Raw genomic sequence first — 13,529 nt, 5'->3', positions numbered from 1 at the left:
GTTGATTCATTTGTGTGTCATTAACAAAAGCTAACTAAGACTAGTAGAGGATCTTGGTTTGAAGATACTGGCTTAATCTTGCAATATGTTCCCACAACATGTTAATCAAAAAGGGGAAATTTCAACTTTACAGGGGAGAAAACTTGAAAATACATGATAAAATTAACTTCACAGGTGGTGAGATGAGTTGACATGGTGTGTTCTCTCAAGTGGTACACTGAAAAATACAGCATTTTATTTGTGGGATTCCTGTCAAGACAGTAATTACCTAGATTCATTCGTGAAGAAACATTAGACTGAGGCTTGAGATCATCCTACAGAACTTAAGGTCTGTATTTGTAAATTTCTGAGAACACAAAACAGAAAGCCTGAGGAAATTTTCTACAATGAAGGAAATTGCAGAGATAATATAACTAAAATATAACATGTGTTGCTATATGGGATCCTGGACCAAAAAGGAAAAGGAAACATTTTCATAATAGTTGACGAAATTTGAATGGGGTCTGTGGATTGGATGGCAGTTATATAAATATGAATTTACCAACTTATGTAGATGAGTATCCCTGTTTTGGAGAAATATAGACTGGGATATTTAGAAGTGACGGGGCATCAAGTCTGCAGCCTGATCTTAAATGGTGCAGGAAAAAACTAATGGTAATGGGTACGTTGATCAATCTGGGTTACGGAGATATGGAAGACATTGGTACTGTTCTTGAAACTCTGTAAGCTTGAAATTAAAAATTATTTTTTTTAAGTGCATGAGAAGTATAGTGGGTATTCAGTAAGTTTGGTAGTAATGGAAAGGAAAGCAAGAGCATAGTAATTTATAGGAAGATAAATTTGTGAAAAACTGTTGGTCAAAGAGATGGAACTAGAACAGTAGACTTGATATAGGAAGATCTAAGGAGGATGGATAGAATAAATAGATGAAGATGAGATGTGTAAAGAGCACTTTATTTTGGCCTATTTCAAAAGAGAGTTAATTAAGTTCACAATGAGCAGATTCTACTTTCATTGTGAAATACTTTATGTTAGGAAACAGAACTGGGTCCTAGAGGTATGTGATAAAGCCTCGTAATAGGAAAAGAGTGACAAATAGGGACCAGTTAGCTTTAGCCTCCCAAATAAATAGAGGGAGGGTTCATAATATTTTCAGTGTTGCAGATTTAGTACGCATATCTTCTTTTTCCATAATAGTACCTAGTATCTTGGGAGCAGGATCGGAGTAAGTGATAATTACATGGATACAGGTTAGTCATTGGTGGTGTAGGTGGATGAGAGAGTGAGAAAATTGGGCGTGTGTTGAAATGATTGACACTGAAGTTTGGGATTATTTGTAAGGGAAATGAAACAGGTCTGTAGTAGATTGGTAGGAAAGAAAATCAATGGCATCTTTTTTAAAAAAACATTGAACTACATTTAAATTATAAGCAAATTTTAGCTGCCTGAAGAGCAAGGTACTTTTTAGCTTGAATAAGAAAATGATACTGTAGTATACATGACAATATACATGATGTTTTTAACATTTAATTCTGTTCTAAAGACATCAAGAGTGAAATCTGATTCAAATCTGTGTTGTAGCAAGAAAAATTAGAATTCTCTTGATTTCTGCCAAGGAATGCTAGATTTTCCAAGATATTATAGGTTTAAATATCACATAATTTCTTTTTTTATTTCAAAGTAGTAATGTTTGGTTGGTCTGCACAGTTAATGCTCCTCTTAGCACGGAAACGTTTATAGATCTACTTTTTCCTTTTAAGATAATCTGTAGATGTAACCTGCTATACTGTTTCCAAATGTGTGTGGTTTTCTGCTTGCAGAAGTCAATCATTCTTTGGCATTTACTGTTCCAACCTGTAAAGGACTTTCTTCATCACTGACTAGTTCACATAATTGTCACTTCCAATCTTCTAGCTTTTAGTTTAAGTAAATACATAAATACAAATTCAGTTAAGCCTTTAAAAGTTGCCTAAAAAAAGCCTTTAAAATTTAAATTTTGGGAGTGCAGACTTTATGTTCTGCTTTAGTTTCTGCATAGAATTTAAGTGATTCAGAGCCCTATTACTGATTGTTTCATAAAGTTTTCATAACATTAGATAGGACATTTTTCTAGATTTTGAGAGTTTTAATACCCAAGTCCATGACAAAGTGGAAAGCCATGTCACAGAGACCTGTGGAGTACCAGAATACCAAAGTCAGATGCGTACCTAACATTGCCTAGGCTTCATTTATGGAGAATGTCGGTATTTTTATTTATCTGAACTTTACCTCTCAAACTTTTTTATTTTCATGAAACTTCGAAATTTCCAAGAGGGATTCACAAAATAGAATTTGTTGTTGTTAGGAATTACCTATAGTGTAAGAGATCCAGTTTCATGTTGGAAGGAGAGGTCTTTGCTGCCATTATCTCCATAGTCTAAGAAAAAGAGAAACAGAGAAAGAAAGAAACAATGATTCCTAGGTAAAGTCTGACTCCGTTTTCTTCCTCTATCCTAAGCTACAGAGCATATTGATTATTTTAAAGGCACACAGCTTTATTGTGAGTATGGCTTCCTTGGTGTGGCAGTGGAATATACAAATTAATAGGGTACTTCAAACTAAGTCCTGTGTTCAGGCAAATCTGTTTTCTTTAAGTCCCATTCTTTCTTACCAGGCCTTTTCATAAATAACATCTACACTGCTGTTTTTCCAAATAAAGATAAGTTGTTGTTGTTTTGTTTTTTCTTCTTTGGCTTTATCTTTGCATTGACAATGATGTCTAAAAAAGTCACTGAAAATTTGGTGTCACATCTTATTTGAGGATTTAAATAAGTGAAGCTGCACATTCTTCTCATTGTAATTTTTTTCAGATTTTTTGAATGCTAGGTTTGACATAAACACAAATGACAACATATTAATGAGCACACTTTTCACAGTAATTATGACAATTTAACATTATTGAAAAGTGAAAGTAGTGATACACTGCTGTCTTATGTTTGCTTGTCATTAAACACTAGCTTAATATTTAAATTTGACTCAAAAATGAATTCCAAAAAAAGCATTTTCTATTTTGCACCTAGCTCATAGTTTCATAGAGTTTATTGTGGCTAAAAATATTGTGGTAACCAAGTCTTGTCTGCTTAATATTCTTCAGTAGCTACCTCACTGGGTTAAATCCAAACTCCTTAACAGGTATTTAAAACCGTCTATTATCTTACTCAGATAAAACCTTTCCAGCTTCGTTTCTTGTTTCCACTTCTACTTTGTACTCCCAGCTTTTCTCACTTTGCCAATCCCCTGTCCTAAGAGCAACATCTAGATGTTATTGAAAAGAAATGACTACTCTGTTTTCCCCTAGGCATTGGAGCTTTGCTAAAAAAAACTGTTAGTTGAAGTTTTTCTAAAATCATGCTATCTAATTTTAGCAGGACATTCCCCTTTTGCTTACAGAGTTTTTCCTTTTTTCTTACTGCTCTTCTTCCACTTTATTTCCAAGCTTTGTTCACTTTTTTTTTCTGGTTCCTTATTTTGTTTCTCCCTTTCCCCATTTTAGGAAATAATCCTCAGATAATTGTATTGTTGCTGAGGTTAAGAATCATCTAATTTCTTTCCAGTTTACTTTAAATTTGCTATTTCTGCCATACCTCTTTCTTCTTCATACATCTTAGAAACCTGTGTAATCCTCGTAGCCAAGGCCAACCACGATGACTATGTTGTTCATCTTGTTCCTTTCACCATTACATAACATTGGTCTTATTTTAATGTCCATAACACTTTTTTAACATTTTAAGACTGTAATGCCCTACTCTTTGGTTTATTATTGACCCAACTAACATTTGAGGTAGGCTTGGGGAAGGAAAGTTTTTCTAATTCTGCTCTACGTTTTTTTTTTTGTTTTTTTTTTTTTTTTAAGAATAATCAGTTTTTAATATATCCTTCCACATTCAATTTAAACACGTGTATAGTGGTTTTAGAAATGTTTTCCCAGGGGCGCCAGGGTGGCTCAATCAGTCAAGCGTCTGACTTTTGCTCAGGTCGTGATCTCATGGTTTGTGGGTTTGAGCCCTGCATTGGGCTCTCTGCTTGTCAGTACAGAGCCCGCTTTGGATCCTCTGTCCCCCCACACCCGCACCTTCCCCCCTCTCAAAAATAAACATTTAAATATAAAAATGTTTTCCCAGTAAATTTAATTTTTCTTGTGCAGTCCTTTTCAGTCAATTTATGTGTATTTATGTTTCTGATAGCCATTTTAAAAGAACTTAGGTGAATTTGTCAGATCATCTTTAGTTTTACATTCCCATAAAAATAAATTAATGATCACAAGTAATGATGCATGAAATAGAAATTGTTTAAGAATGCTTTAGAGTTCTGTTTGAAATTCTGCCAGGAGTTCCGGGGAGTAGGGGTGAGGATGGGACAGCACACTATTGTATAGGTCATGGAAGAGGATAGTAAAGAGAGATTTCCCTAAAAGGTCAAAGATTTCTCTCCTGCAACCAAATGGAAGAAAAGAGGTCAATTGGAATAAAACACACTTGGGGAAAATGTGCATAATGTTGTTTTATTTTAGTACTTCTCTATACAGAGCAAAATTATTAAAATATTAAATTGGTGATATTACTAATAATGAAGTCAATATGAATATAATGGGACTTTTTGTTCTTTTAGTTGGTGAAAAGTCACTGAACGCTGACTTTCAGGTTGCTACTATTTTCATTAAAAACTGGCATTTTGGTCAAAAAGGTGTTTGGTTTTTGTTTTTCCCTCTTTGTTAACATGAAAATATGTGAAACACCCTCTACAGTAGAATGTAAAGCAAACTTTTATTCAAATACATAAGAACAAAATGATTTCTATCAGTATTATGAAGCACAATGAGATGTCATGATTTTACTTTTTCATATATTCTACCAGTATTAACATAAAATTTTACTTTGTTGTGAGTTTAGGTCAGAGCCAAATATTTACCTTAATTTTTAGAAGAAAAAGTGAATAAATTGACTTAATTTGTGGAATTAAAAGTTGAATAAGTAAGTTTAAGAGTTGAATAAATGCTTTATTGCCGTTTTTTATTCAGCTAATGCTTAGTGCAATTCCCATGTGCCAAGTGGTATGTAGACCACCTTTCTGGAAGTCATAGTCTACTACCATTCCTTCTTCTCTTTTCACTGATAGCAGAGATACAATCTTCTTTCCTTTAATTCCCCAAACAGCTCTGTATTCTATCTCTTTTGAGCTTTCTCTGCTATCATAATCTGTTTTATCACTTCTCTCACCTTCCTGTACTGTTCTAACAACTTTCACCTGGCCTCCGATTGTTTATCCTAATTCACACTGATGCCAACAGGATCTTTGCTGATACTGACCTGCTTAATAATCTTAAGTGATCCCCTTTAGAAAACATATTTTATAGTATACCATAAAAGGTCCTTTACAGTTTTTCCCTAACTTCATCCTTGTGCCTTTACCTCACACTCTAAGTTAGCGTACAGACTACTTGGAGTTCTCACATTGACATTTTCATGCCTTTGATCAAACTTTTCTCTCTTGCCATATGGAATGTTTCTGTTTTTTTAAAGTAGTAAGAGTATTGCTAAAGTAGGGGCGCCTGGGTGGCTCAATCATTTAAGCATCCAACTCTTGATACTGGCTCAGGCCATGATCTCATGGTTGTGAGATCGAGCCCCAAGTTGGGGCTCGCGCTCGCTCTCTCTCCCGTCCCCTCTCCCCCCACGCCAAATAAATAAAGAAACTTAAAAAGAATATCGCCAAAGTAAAAATAAGAATACTAATACCAACAGAAGCAGTGGTAATAGTCTTACTGTGTACCAGGTACTCCATCCTCACTTATTTAGTTTTTGCAACAGTGCGATGAGATGCGTAAAGAAAAGAAAACTTAGGCATAGGAAACCTGTAACTTACCCAAGGTTAAACATATAGAAAGTGGCCATACCAGGTCATGAACTAAGATGTTTGACCCTGGAGTCTGTGTGCAAAGCTTACTACATTACGTTGTGTCTTCATGCAGAACGCTCTGTCCAGGCATCACTGCTTCTGGATTCTTTTCCAGATCCTGTTTCTTCACCGCTCAGGAAAAACACCCTGTTCCCTTGTTTGAATCTCTTCTGATCAACAGTATAGCACTTCAGACATGTTATTGCATTTACGCTCTTTTGCCTTGCTTCTTAAGGACAGGAATCCTGCGTCTTTGTATCTCTAGTGTTTGGCACATACTTAATCTTCAGGCAAATGAATAAATGAGTGCACGAATCACTGAATTTTAAAAGTAGAAGGAACCTTAGGAATCATCCAGTTTAACCACCTTGTTTTATAGATAAAGAGCCTGAGATAAGTGAATGGGATACAAATACCAGATTTTAATGTAGATAATTTACCAAAGTTAAATTTTATCACTAGTCTTTAGTGGTTGGTTACCCACTTAATTTGCTTCAAAGCTCAGAAGAATGTGAGTTAATTGAGACTATTCTAGGTAGTGTTGGCCAACTCTGGTTTAGGATATAGCATTTAAAATGTTCTGTTAGGGCGCCTTGGTGGCTCAGTGGGTTGAGTGTCAGATTCTTGATTTCAGCTCAGGTCATGATCTCAGTGGTTGTGAGATCAGCACTAACAGTGCGGAGCCTGTTTGGGATATATTCATTCATTCTCTCTCTCTCTCCCTCCCTCCCTCTCTCTCTCCCTCCCTCCCTCCCTCCCTCTCTCTCTCTCTCCCTCCCTCCCCCCCCCTTCCTCTTTCCCCCAAGCCCCTGCTCGATCTCCCTCTTTTTCTCTCTCTCTCAATAAATATTTACTTAAAAAAATGTCCTGTTAATACTGTGTTTGTGGTCATTTATATGTCATATCAGTATGAAGGTGATAATACATCTGTACATTTGCTTTTGTGGATCTTCAAACTACTTTCTAATATCAGATATAAGGAGGGGGTTGTTTTTGTTTTTTAAGAATTAGATTGGATGGTTGTAACATGCCACCTTTGAAACCTATTGATAAGTTTGAATTTGGGAAATGGATAAGGCTAATGACAATATTCTCCACTTTTTTGTGTATTTGAAACTTTCAGGGGCGCCTGGGTGGCTCAGTCGGTTAAGCGGCCGACTTCGGCTCAGGTCATGATCTCACATTCCGTGAGTTGGAGCCCCGCATCGGGCTCTGTGCTGACAGCTCAGAGCCTGGAGCCTGTTTCAGATTCTGTGTCTCCCTCTCTGACCCTCCCCTGTTCATGCTCTGTCTCTCCCTGTCTCAAAAATAAATAAAAAAACGTTAAAAAATTTGTTTAAAAAAAAAAAAAACTTTCAAATAATGGAAAATAAGAGGAAATAGAGGTTGGTAAACAAGTATAAATTTACAGCTATAAAATGAATTAAGGAAACTAAGAAAAAAAATAATAAAGCCTAGAAGTTCTAATCTCTGGTTTTGATTATGAGAAATTGAAATGTTTATTTGTAAATATAGATATTCCTGGAAAATGTGTATATTTTACAATTTCTTTCTGAGCTTATGCTAGTATAGCAGAATGTGTAATTTATGTATTTTTATTGACTTCATGGGAGATAAAATGAACTTTGTTTTGGTAACTAACAAATCAGCTTTGGTGATTTTATATGTAACATATTTAGCTGAAGATTACTAATGGGAAACTCATTTATGAATTACATTTTTAACTTCCTAGGAGAAAAATTAGCTTTTGTTTCTGTATAACATAATATCATATACAGGATTAATCACTATTGTGTATTACATTATGTTCTCTTACTACAATTTTGTTTTGTTACTTCAGAAGTTCAGATTCTTTCACAAGATTCCGGATAGAGGTTACCAGAGGTGGTGGGTAGGAGATCATAGGTAAATGTTATTATTAACGTCCTGTTTCTCCTGGTAGATTGGTGGACACACAGGTATTGTTTATAAGTGAATGATTTAATAAAAATAGACTTGTATAGAGGAAAATTCCTAAAATAAGTATTTAACACTTAAGTACTTAAGAATATGTGTTGGGAAGTGAACATAACAGATATAATTTTTTATCTCTGTTCAGAATTTGAATTACAATTTATAGACTTAATTCCATTAATACTCATTTTTTTTTAAGGGTTCTGATGACTGCCTTGTGAAAATCTGGGCAACAGATGATGGAAGATTATTAGCTACTTTAAGAGGACACGCTGCTGAAATATCAGACATGGCTGTAAACTATGAGAATACCATGATAGCAGCTGGAAGTTGTGATAAAATGATCCGAGTCTGGTGTCTTCGAACATGTGCACCTTTGGCTGTTCTTCAAGGCCACAGTGCATCTATAACATCACTACAGGTAATTTGCTTAATCCCTGTAAAATCCTTTTGATTATGATTTAAATTTTAAGTCGCTGTTATAATCCATTGTATGAAGCCAACTAAAATGAAGAAAGGAATATTTCTTTTTTCTTTATAAATATATGGACTTTAAATACATGGTAGTCATGACCTTCATCCATTGTGAATGTTTTCTAGCTCTGTTTATTAGTTGCTATTTATATGGTAAAAAGTGGGTTATTTGGATTGTGTCACTCTTCTTATATTTTTTTTCTTCTTCAATTGTTTTTCAGTTCTCACCATTGTGCAGTGGCTCAAAGAGATATCTATCTTCTACAGGGGCAGATGGCACTATTTGTTTTTGGCTGTGGGATGCTGGAACCCTTAAAATAAAGTCAGTTGCTCTTTTATATCATAGAATCGATTATTTAATTTAATGGTTAAAATTGCAATAATATAAAGTAGTCAACAATAAGTATAAATTTATTTATTCTCCTTGAGTAAAAAACAGAAATGCATTCACTGACCTCTTTGATTTTCATGCTTCTCCCCACACCCCCCTTTTTTTCCATGCTTCAAAGAAAGTTTATGTTAACAGGTGTGGTTTTTGGTTTTTTCTCTTTTTCCTAGCCTTAGCCATTTCCTTCAGAACATACCTGTTTCATTATCACTCTTAAAACAAGGTGGTTAGACAGTGTTCTCTTTCGATTAAGGACAATGAGGCAAAACAGTTCTTAAGAATTGGCATGGCCAGGACTTAGAACAACACTTCTCTGCCCTTTGGTACCATGCTATCTATGCCTTGCCACCTCTCAAGTAGGTATAATAGGGAGAGGAAGTGCTGCATATTGCCCCATCGGCAGTCTGTGAATGGGGAATTGGTGCATTCAGTGATTCTGCAGTGTCTAAATGGTCATCTCTGTGCTCTCATGGTAGAACATCATTGAGATTAGAAGGGATATCTCAATAATTCTGTCTGACTTTTGTTTATAAATATTAACTCAAGTTGAGTAATTTGAGAATGTCTTTATAATTTTAAAACAGTAGTATTTAGATAAGCTTCGTGTATATTAACATTCCTGTGGAGTGCTGCTAATGGCAAGGCATTAAGAGGCCATGGAAGGTAGAATGACATAATAAAATGTACTTCATTTGAAAAAAAAGATTCTGATTAAGACATGATTGTTTGCAGAAAGCAAGTTGATTTCTAATTTTAGTTGCATTCTTAATATTTAGAATATTAAAGATTTTCTGTAAACATTAAATAAAAATTTAAATATTTTACTGATGTGTGTGGACAATAGCAAAAGTTAATTGTTGTTTTCCTTTGAGTATTTTTTACCTTCTTATGGACCAGATTAGGATACCATTGTGTTTTCATGTTTTGTTTTTATAGAGAAGAAAAATATGGCTAACAGTCTTCAAATTACAGGAACAAAAATGTTTTCACAAAATTAAACTCTTCAACTTTGTGCTTCTTGAGGATTACATTACTAAGTACGATAATATTTATCTGGATTCTTGAGAAGTGAATTATTCCATATAAGTGATATTTTTTTCAGAACCTTTACAGAGATTTAGCCATTAACCAACTATCCTAACAGCTTTTTCACATAAATGTGTATTTTTAATGTAGATGCAAGTAGAGAAATGTATATAATTTTCTGCTGTTTTTTTCTTAACATTTTATTATAGGTATTTATAATAATTTTAATAGCTGCATTATGTTCCACTGAGTTGTTATGCTATACTTTGCTTCATGTTTTTCCTATTTTTGGACATACAAATTTTTTTATAGTTATTATAGGTAGGATTATTTTCTATTCTTGTAATCATCCCTTAAAAGCTTTTAACCTACAGTCAGGCATAAAGGAGTAATTTTTTCTTAGTTATAGACTTGAGGACACTTAGTTTCTTTTCCATATTTACTCATGGCTAATAACTGCCAAAAATTTTGGCAGGATGTAGATTGTTACTGTCACATGGGTTTTAATTACTGATCAAAGACAAAAATTGTATTGAACTGTAATGCTTTTGTATAATCTGATGAGGAGGTGCCTTCAGCAACCCAGTCTGCATTGAGAAAATCAGTTCTTTTAGAAGTTAATGAAACCTCTTTAGAAACCCAAACCTCTTGATAAATTTGTTTTTATACAGAGTTTATGTATGTGGTAACAACTTCTACTAATAAAGATGCTGCTTCTTAGATGAGAAATAGGAGTGGCTGCGTGACTCAGAATCTGACTGAAGAGATCTCTAAGTAGGAGAGAAAGGCTGTCCAAGCATATTTAGATGTAAGAGGAGAATGGGAATCCTAAAATATATAGATGATAATGATTACAAATTTTTATTAAGCACTTAGTCTGACAAGCTTGTACTAATAAGCACTTTCTATTTGTCATCTCACTAATCTTTATGACAACCCTATGAAGAAGGTACAATTATTTTCTTTAGGACAGATAGGAGAGAATATAGAGGTGGATACTGGAAGTATTTCGTCAACCCCCTCTCAAGCAGAGTGCCAAACTAAAAGCAGTTATTCATTGATCGACTATCTAGAACTGGTTGAATTAAATTAATTAAAATACTAATGATACTAATACTTATTGAGTGTGCAGTACTAAGCATTTTACATGGGTTAAATTTATTCAATTATCTCAATAACTCTTAAGATATGCTTTGTTTTTACTCCCATTTTATAGATGAGACTGAGGCACAGAAATGTTAACTTGCCTAAGGTCATAATGCTTGATAAGTGGCAGAGCTGGAAACTGGGCTCACAGAATCTGATACCAAAGCTTTATCTTAAAATATTTCCTCGGATGTGCTTTTAAAAACAAATTATTTGTGGGGTTCCTGGGTGGCTTAGTTGGTTAAGCTTCCGACTCTTGATTTTGGCTCTGGTCATGATCTCGCAGTTCGTAAGATCAAGCCCCACTGCTGACAGCGTGGAACCTGCTTGGGATTCTCTCTCTTCCTCTCTCTATCTGCTCCCGCCCTCAAAATAAATAAACAAACATTTAAAAAATAATAAATTATTTGTATTTGTTTATCTATTTTTTTCCCTTTAAAAATATTAAAGTCCATTTAAAATGGCAATTTGTATGATTATTTGTATATTCTGATTGTAAGTTACAGCTAAATGGTTGCTTAACACTTACAAGAATGAATGTGCTAAAAATTAACAAAAATGGAGAGCTGGAATCCATAAGATATTAATGAAAGTAGTGTATTTAGTTGTCTTTATAATTTCAGATTACTTAAATTATGGTTACTTAATTCTGCTCTGAATAATTGTTTAGTAGGTTTTAAGAGTGTTTTAATAACTTTCTGTTCTCTAAACTATTCATGCTCAGTTATGTCAGGGCTTGTGACTATTAGGAAAAATTGTATAAATGTCACTTTAAAAATTTATTTAATTAAAATTTTTAACAAATACTTTTGTGTTCTGTATCACTTTGACAAAAATTCCTTTTTCTGAATGTGTAATTGATCATAAATATTTTGTCCTTTTTTCCCCTGATACGATTACAAAACTGAAACCACTCTATTTTCAATTGCTATGGATTATACAATTTATGCAGTGCACTTTGATTGAAAGCTCTAATTATTTCTTATAATTTTCTCCCCTGATATCTTAAGGAAAAACTAGATCAAAATGTATGTTAAGTAGGGCTCTAAATAAAATCCCTGTATTAGAGCATTACAAATATATTGTGTACTTATTGGACCTGGTATGGTATAAAATCTAGTTTTTCTTTCTTCAATACTGTTGATTGTAACAAACATGTAACGTCAGTAGTGTAAATATAAGACATTCTGTAATACAAAATTATACAGTTAATGTAAATATATTTAAAGGAAGATGATTTTTCTGTAGATGTCTATTTTGAATGAACATTATAGCTGACATAAGATTCAAACAGTCTTCAGATTTTCACTAGGATAAGTGTTTAAGATTCTTTTTGGAGTCTTAAAAGGCATATTTTGTCACATTGGAAGATAAACAGGGAAGTATTTAATTAACAGTGCCTAATATTGAAAAAGTTTAGTTAACTGATGGTATACTTATGCCACAGAGGCAGTACCTATTTTGCTGGTGTGTTCATGTTTTCAAATGACTTATTTTCTAATGTATTTGTGCATTGCTACGGTACTGTATGAAAAACTAAACCCTGTTAAATTTGATTAGAAGTAAGTATAACTAATAACTGCATGTCTGGTGTGACAGTGGCTTTGAGAGTGTTTCATGTGTGGATTGTTGTATAATCTGGGGCTCCTATGAAATCTGTAGAGCTTCCATAAGATCTGCTGATCACGACACATAATGATTTCCAACTTGTTTAGGGAAGGGAGCCATCTGTTGCTTCTTATTTAATTTTGTCTTTCTGTATTTAGTTTTTGAAACAGCTCATTTCTGGTGTTGCTCTTCCCTTTAGGGATATTTTTAATTGTTTATTTTTTACATTATAGTCCAAGACCTGCTAAATTTACAGAGCGCCCTCGGCCTGGAGTTCAAATGATCTGTTCTTCTTTTAGTGCTGGTAAGATTTTTCTCTCCCTAATTTTCCACTTAAAGTTGTACATTAGAAAGTTTCTAGTGGAACACATAAAATTTTGGAAAATATTTATTATCGTAATATAAATCATATTCACATACATAAACCAGGGGATGGTCATAAATTAATTTAGAAATATTTGAACTTTGCTAGAGTCTTTTTATGTATTCACGTGACTAAGAATTTTCCTTGAGACCATAATGCTCTGCTCTGGAGAATAAGAGTTTCAGAATCGACTCTGTTAAAGAATATATCTTTGAATAGTTATCTCATTGCGAGAAAGGTATTTTAAATACGTTTTATATTTTCATGACATTTGGGAGGTATCCTGTAGCTAAGTAAAATAAATTTGATTGCTATTTGTAAATATTAAATACTTCGCTCCAAATTCTTGTTCTTTGCTCTTTAAAAAGTAGCTATATAGCAATGCTGATAACTCCAATTACGTTCTGAGTTTGTGCAGTAGCATTTTGAATGGACATGTCTTTTTAAACAAACTATAATTTGACGATTTGAAATGAATTGATGAGAAAATGAAATGAAATATTAATAGATTTAACACCTATTAAATGTTCCTAGTACCAGTTCCTTTTACATTTACTTCGAGTTTTACTTGTCTTTTCAATTCATAATTGTGAATAGCAGTAGTTCCTCAGATAAGGGATAGCATACTAATGACAT

At 33.7% G+C, this 13,529-nt stretch overlaps 1 protein-coding gene and 1 long non-coding RNA gene across 10 annotated transcripts in view; one reads left to right on the top strand and one right to left on the bottom strand.

The window, feature by feature from the left end:
- Nucleotides 1–13,529, top strand: part of LOC102951886 (pleckstrin homology domain interacting protein) — a 138,501-nt gene that overhangs the window by 41,220 nt on the left and 83,752 nt on the right. For all 3 annotated transcript variants that reach the window (XM_042986702.1, XM_042986701.1, XM_042986700.1), the window contains exons 8-10: nucleotides 8,087–8,308; nucleotides 8,583–8,683; nucleotides 12,763–12,833. In XM_042986702.1, coding sequence (XP_042842636.1) covers nucleotides 8,087–8,308; nucleotides 8,583–8,683; nucleotides 12,763–12,833 — 394 coding nt within the window. The remainder of the gene's footprint in view (nucleotides 1–8,086; nucleotides 8,309–8,582; nucleotides 8,684–12,762; nucleotides 12,834–13,529) is intronic.
- Nucleotides 1–13,529, bottom strand: part of LOC122238676 — a 53,987-nt gene that overhangs the window by 4,698 nt on the left and 35,760 nt on the right. For 5 of the 7 annotated variants that reach the window (XR_006217716.1, XR_006217721.1, XR_006217720.1 and 2 more), the window contains one exon: nucleotides 2,124–2,416. This is a non-coding gene — a long non-coding RNA (uncharacterized LOC122238676). Of the gene's footprint in view, nucleotides 1–2,123; nucleotides 2,417–13,529 lie in introns of those variants that run through there. The other 2 variants (XR_006217717.1, XR_006217722.1) reach the window with 1 other exon arrangement.

This window comes from Panthera tigris, chromosome B2, assembly GCF_018350195.1.
Source record: "Panthera tigris isolate Pti1 chromosome B2, P.tigris_Pti1_mat1.1, whole genome shotgun sequence".
In the NCBI taxonomy this organism is placed as follows: Eukaryota; Metazoa; Chordata; class Mammalia; order Carnivora; family Felidae; genus Panthera; species Panthera tigris.
The sequence above is the reverse complement of the archived record's forward strand: the minus strand, read 5'-3'. Positions and strand labels throughout refer to the sequence as shown.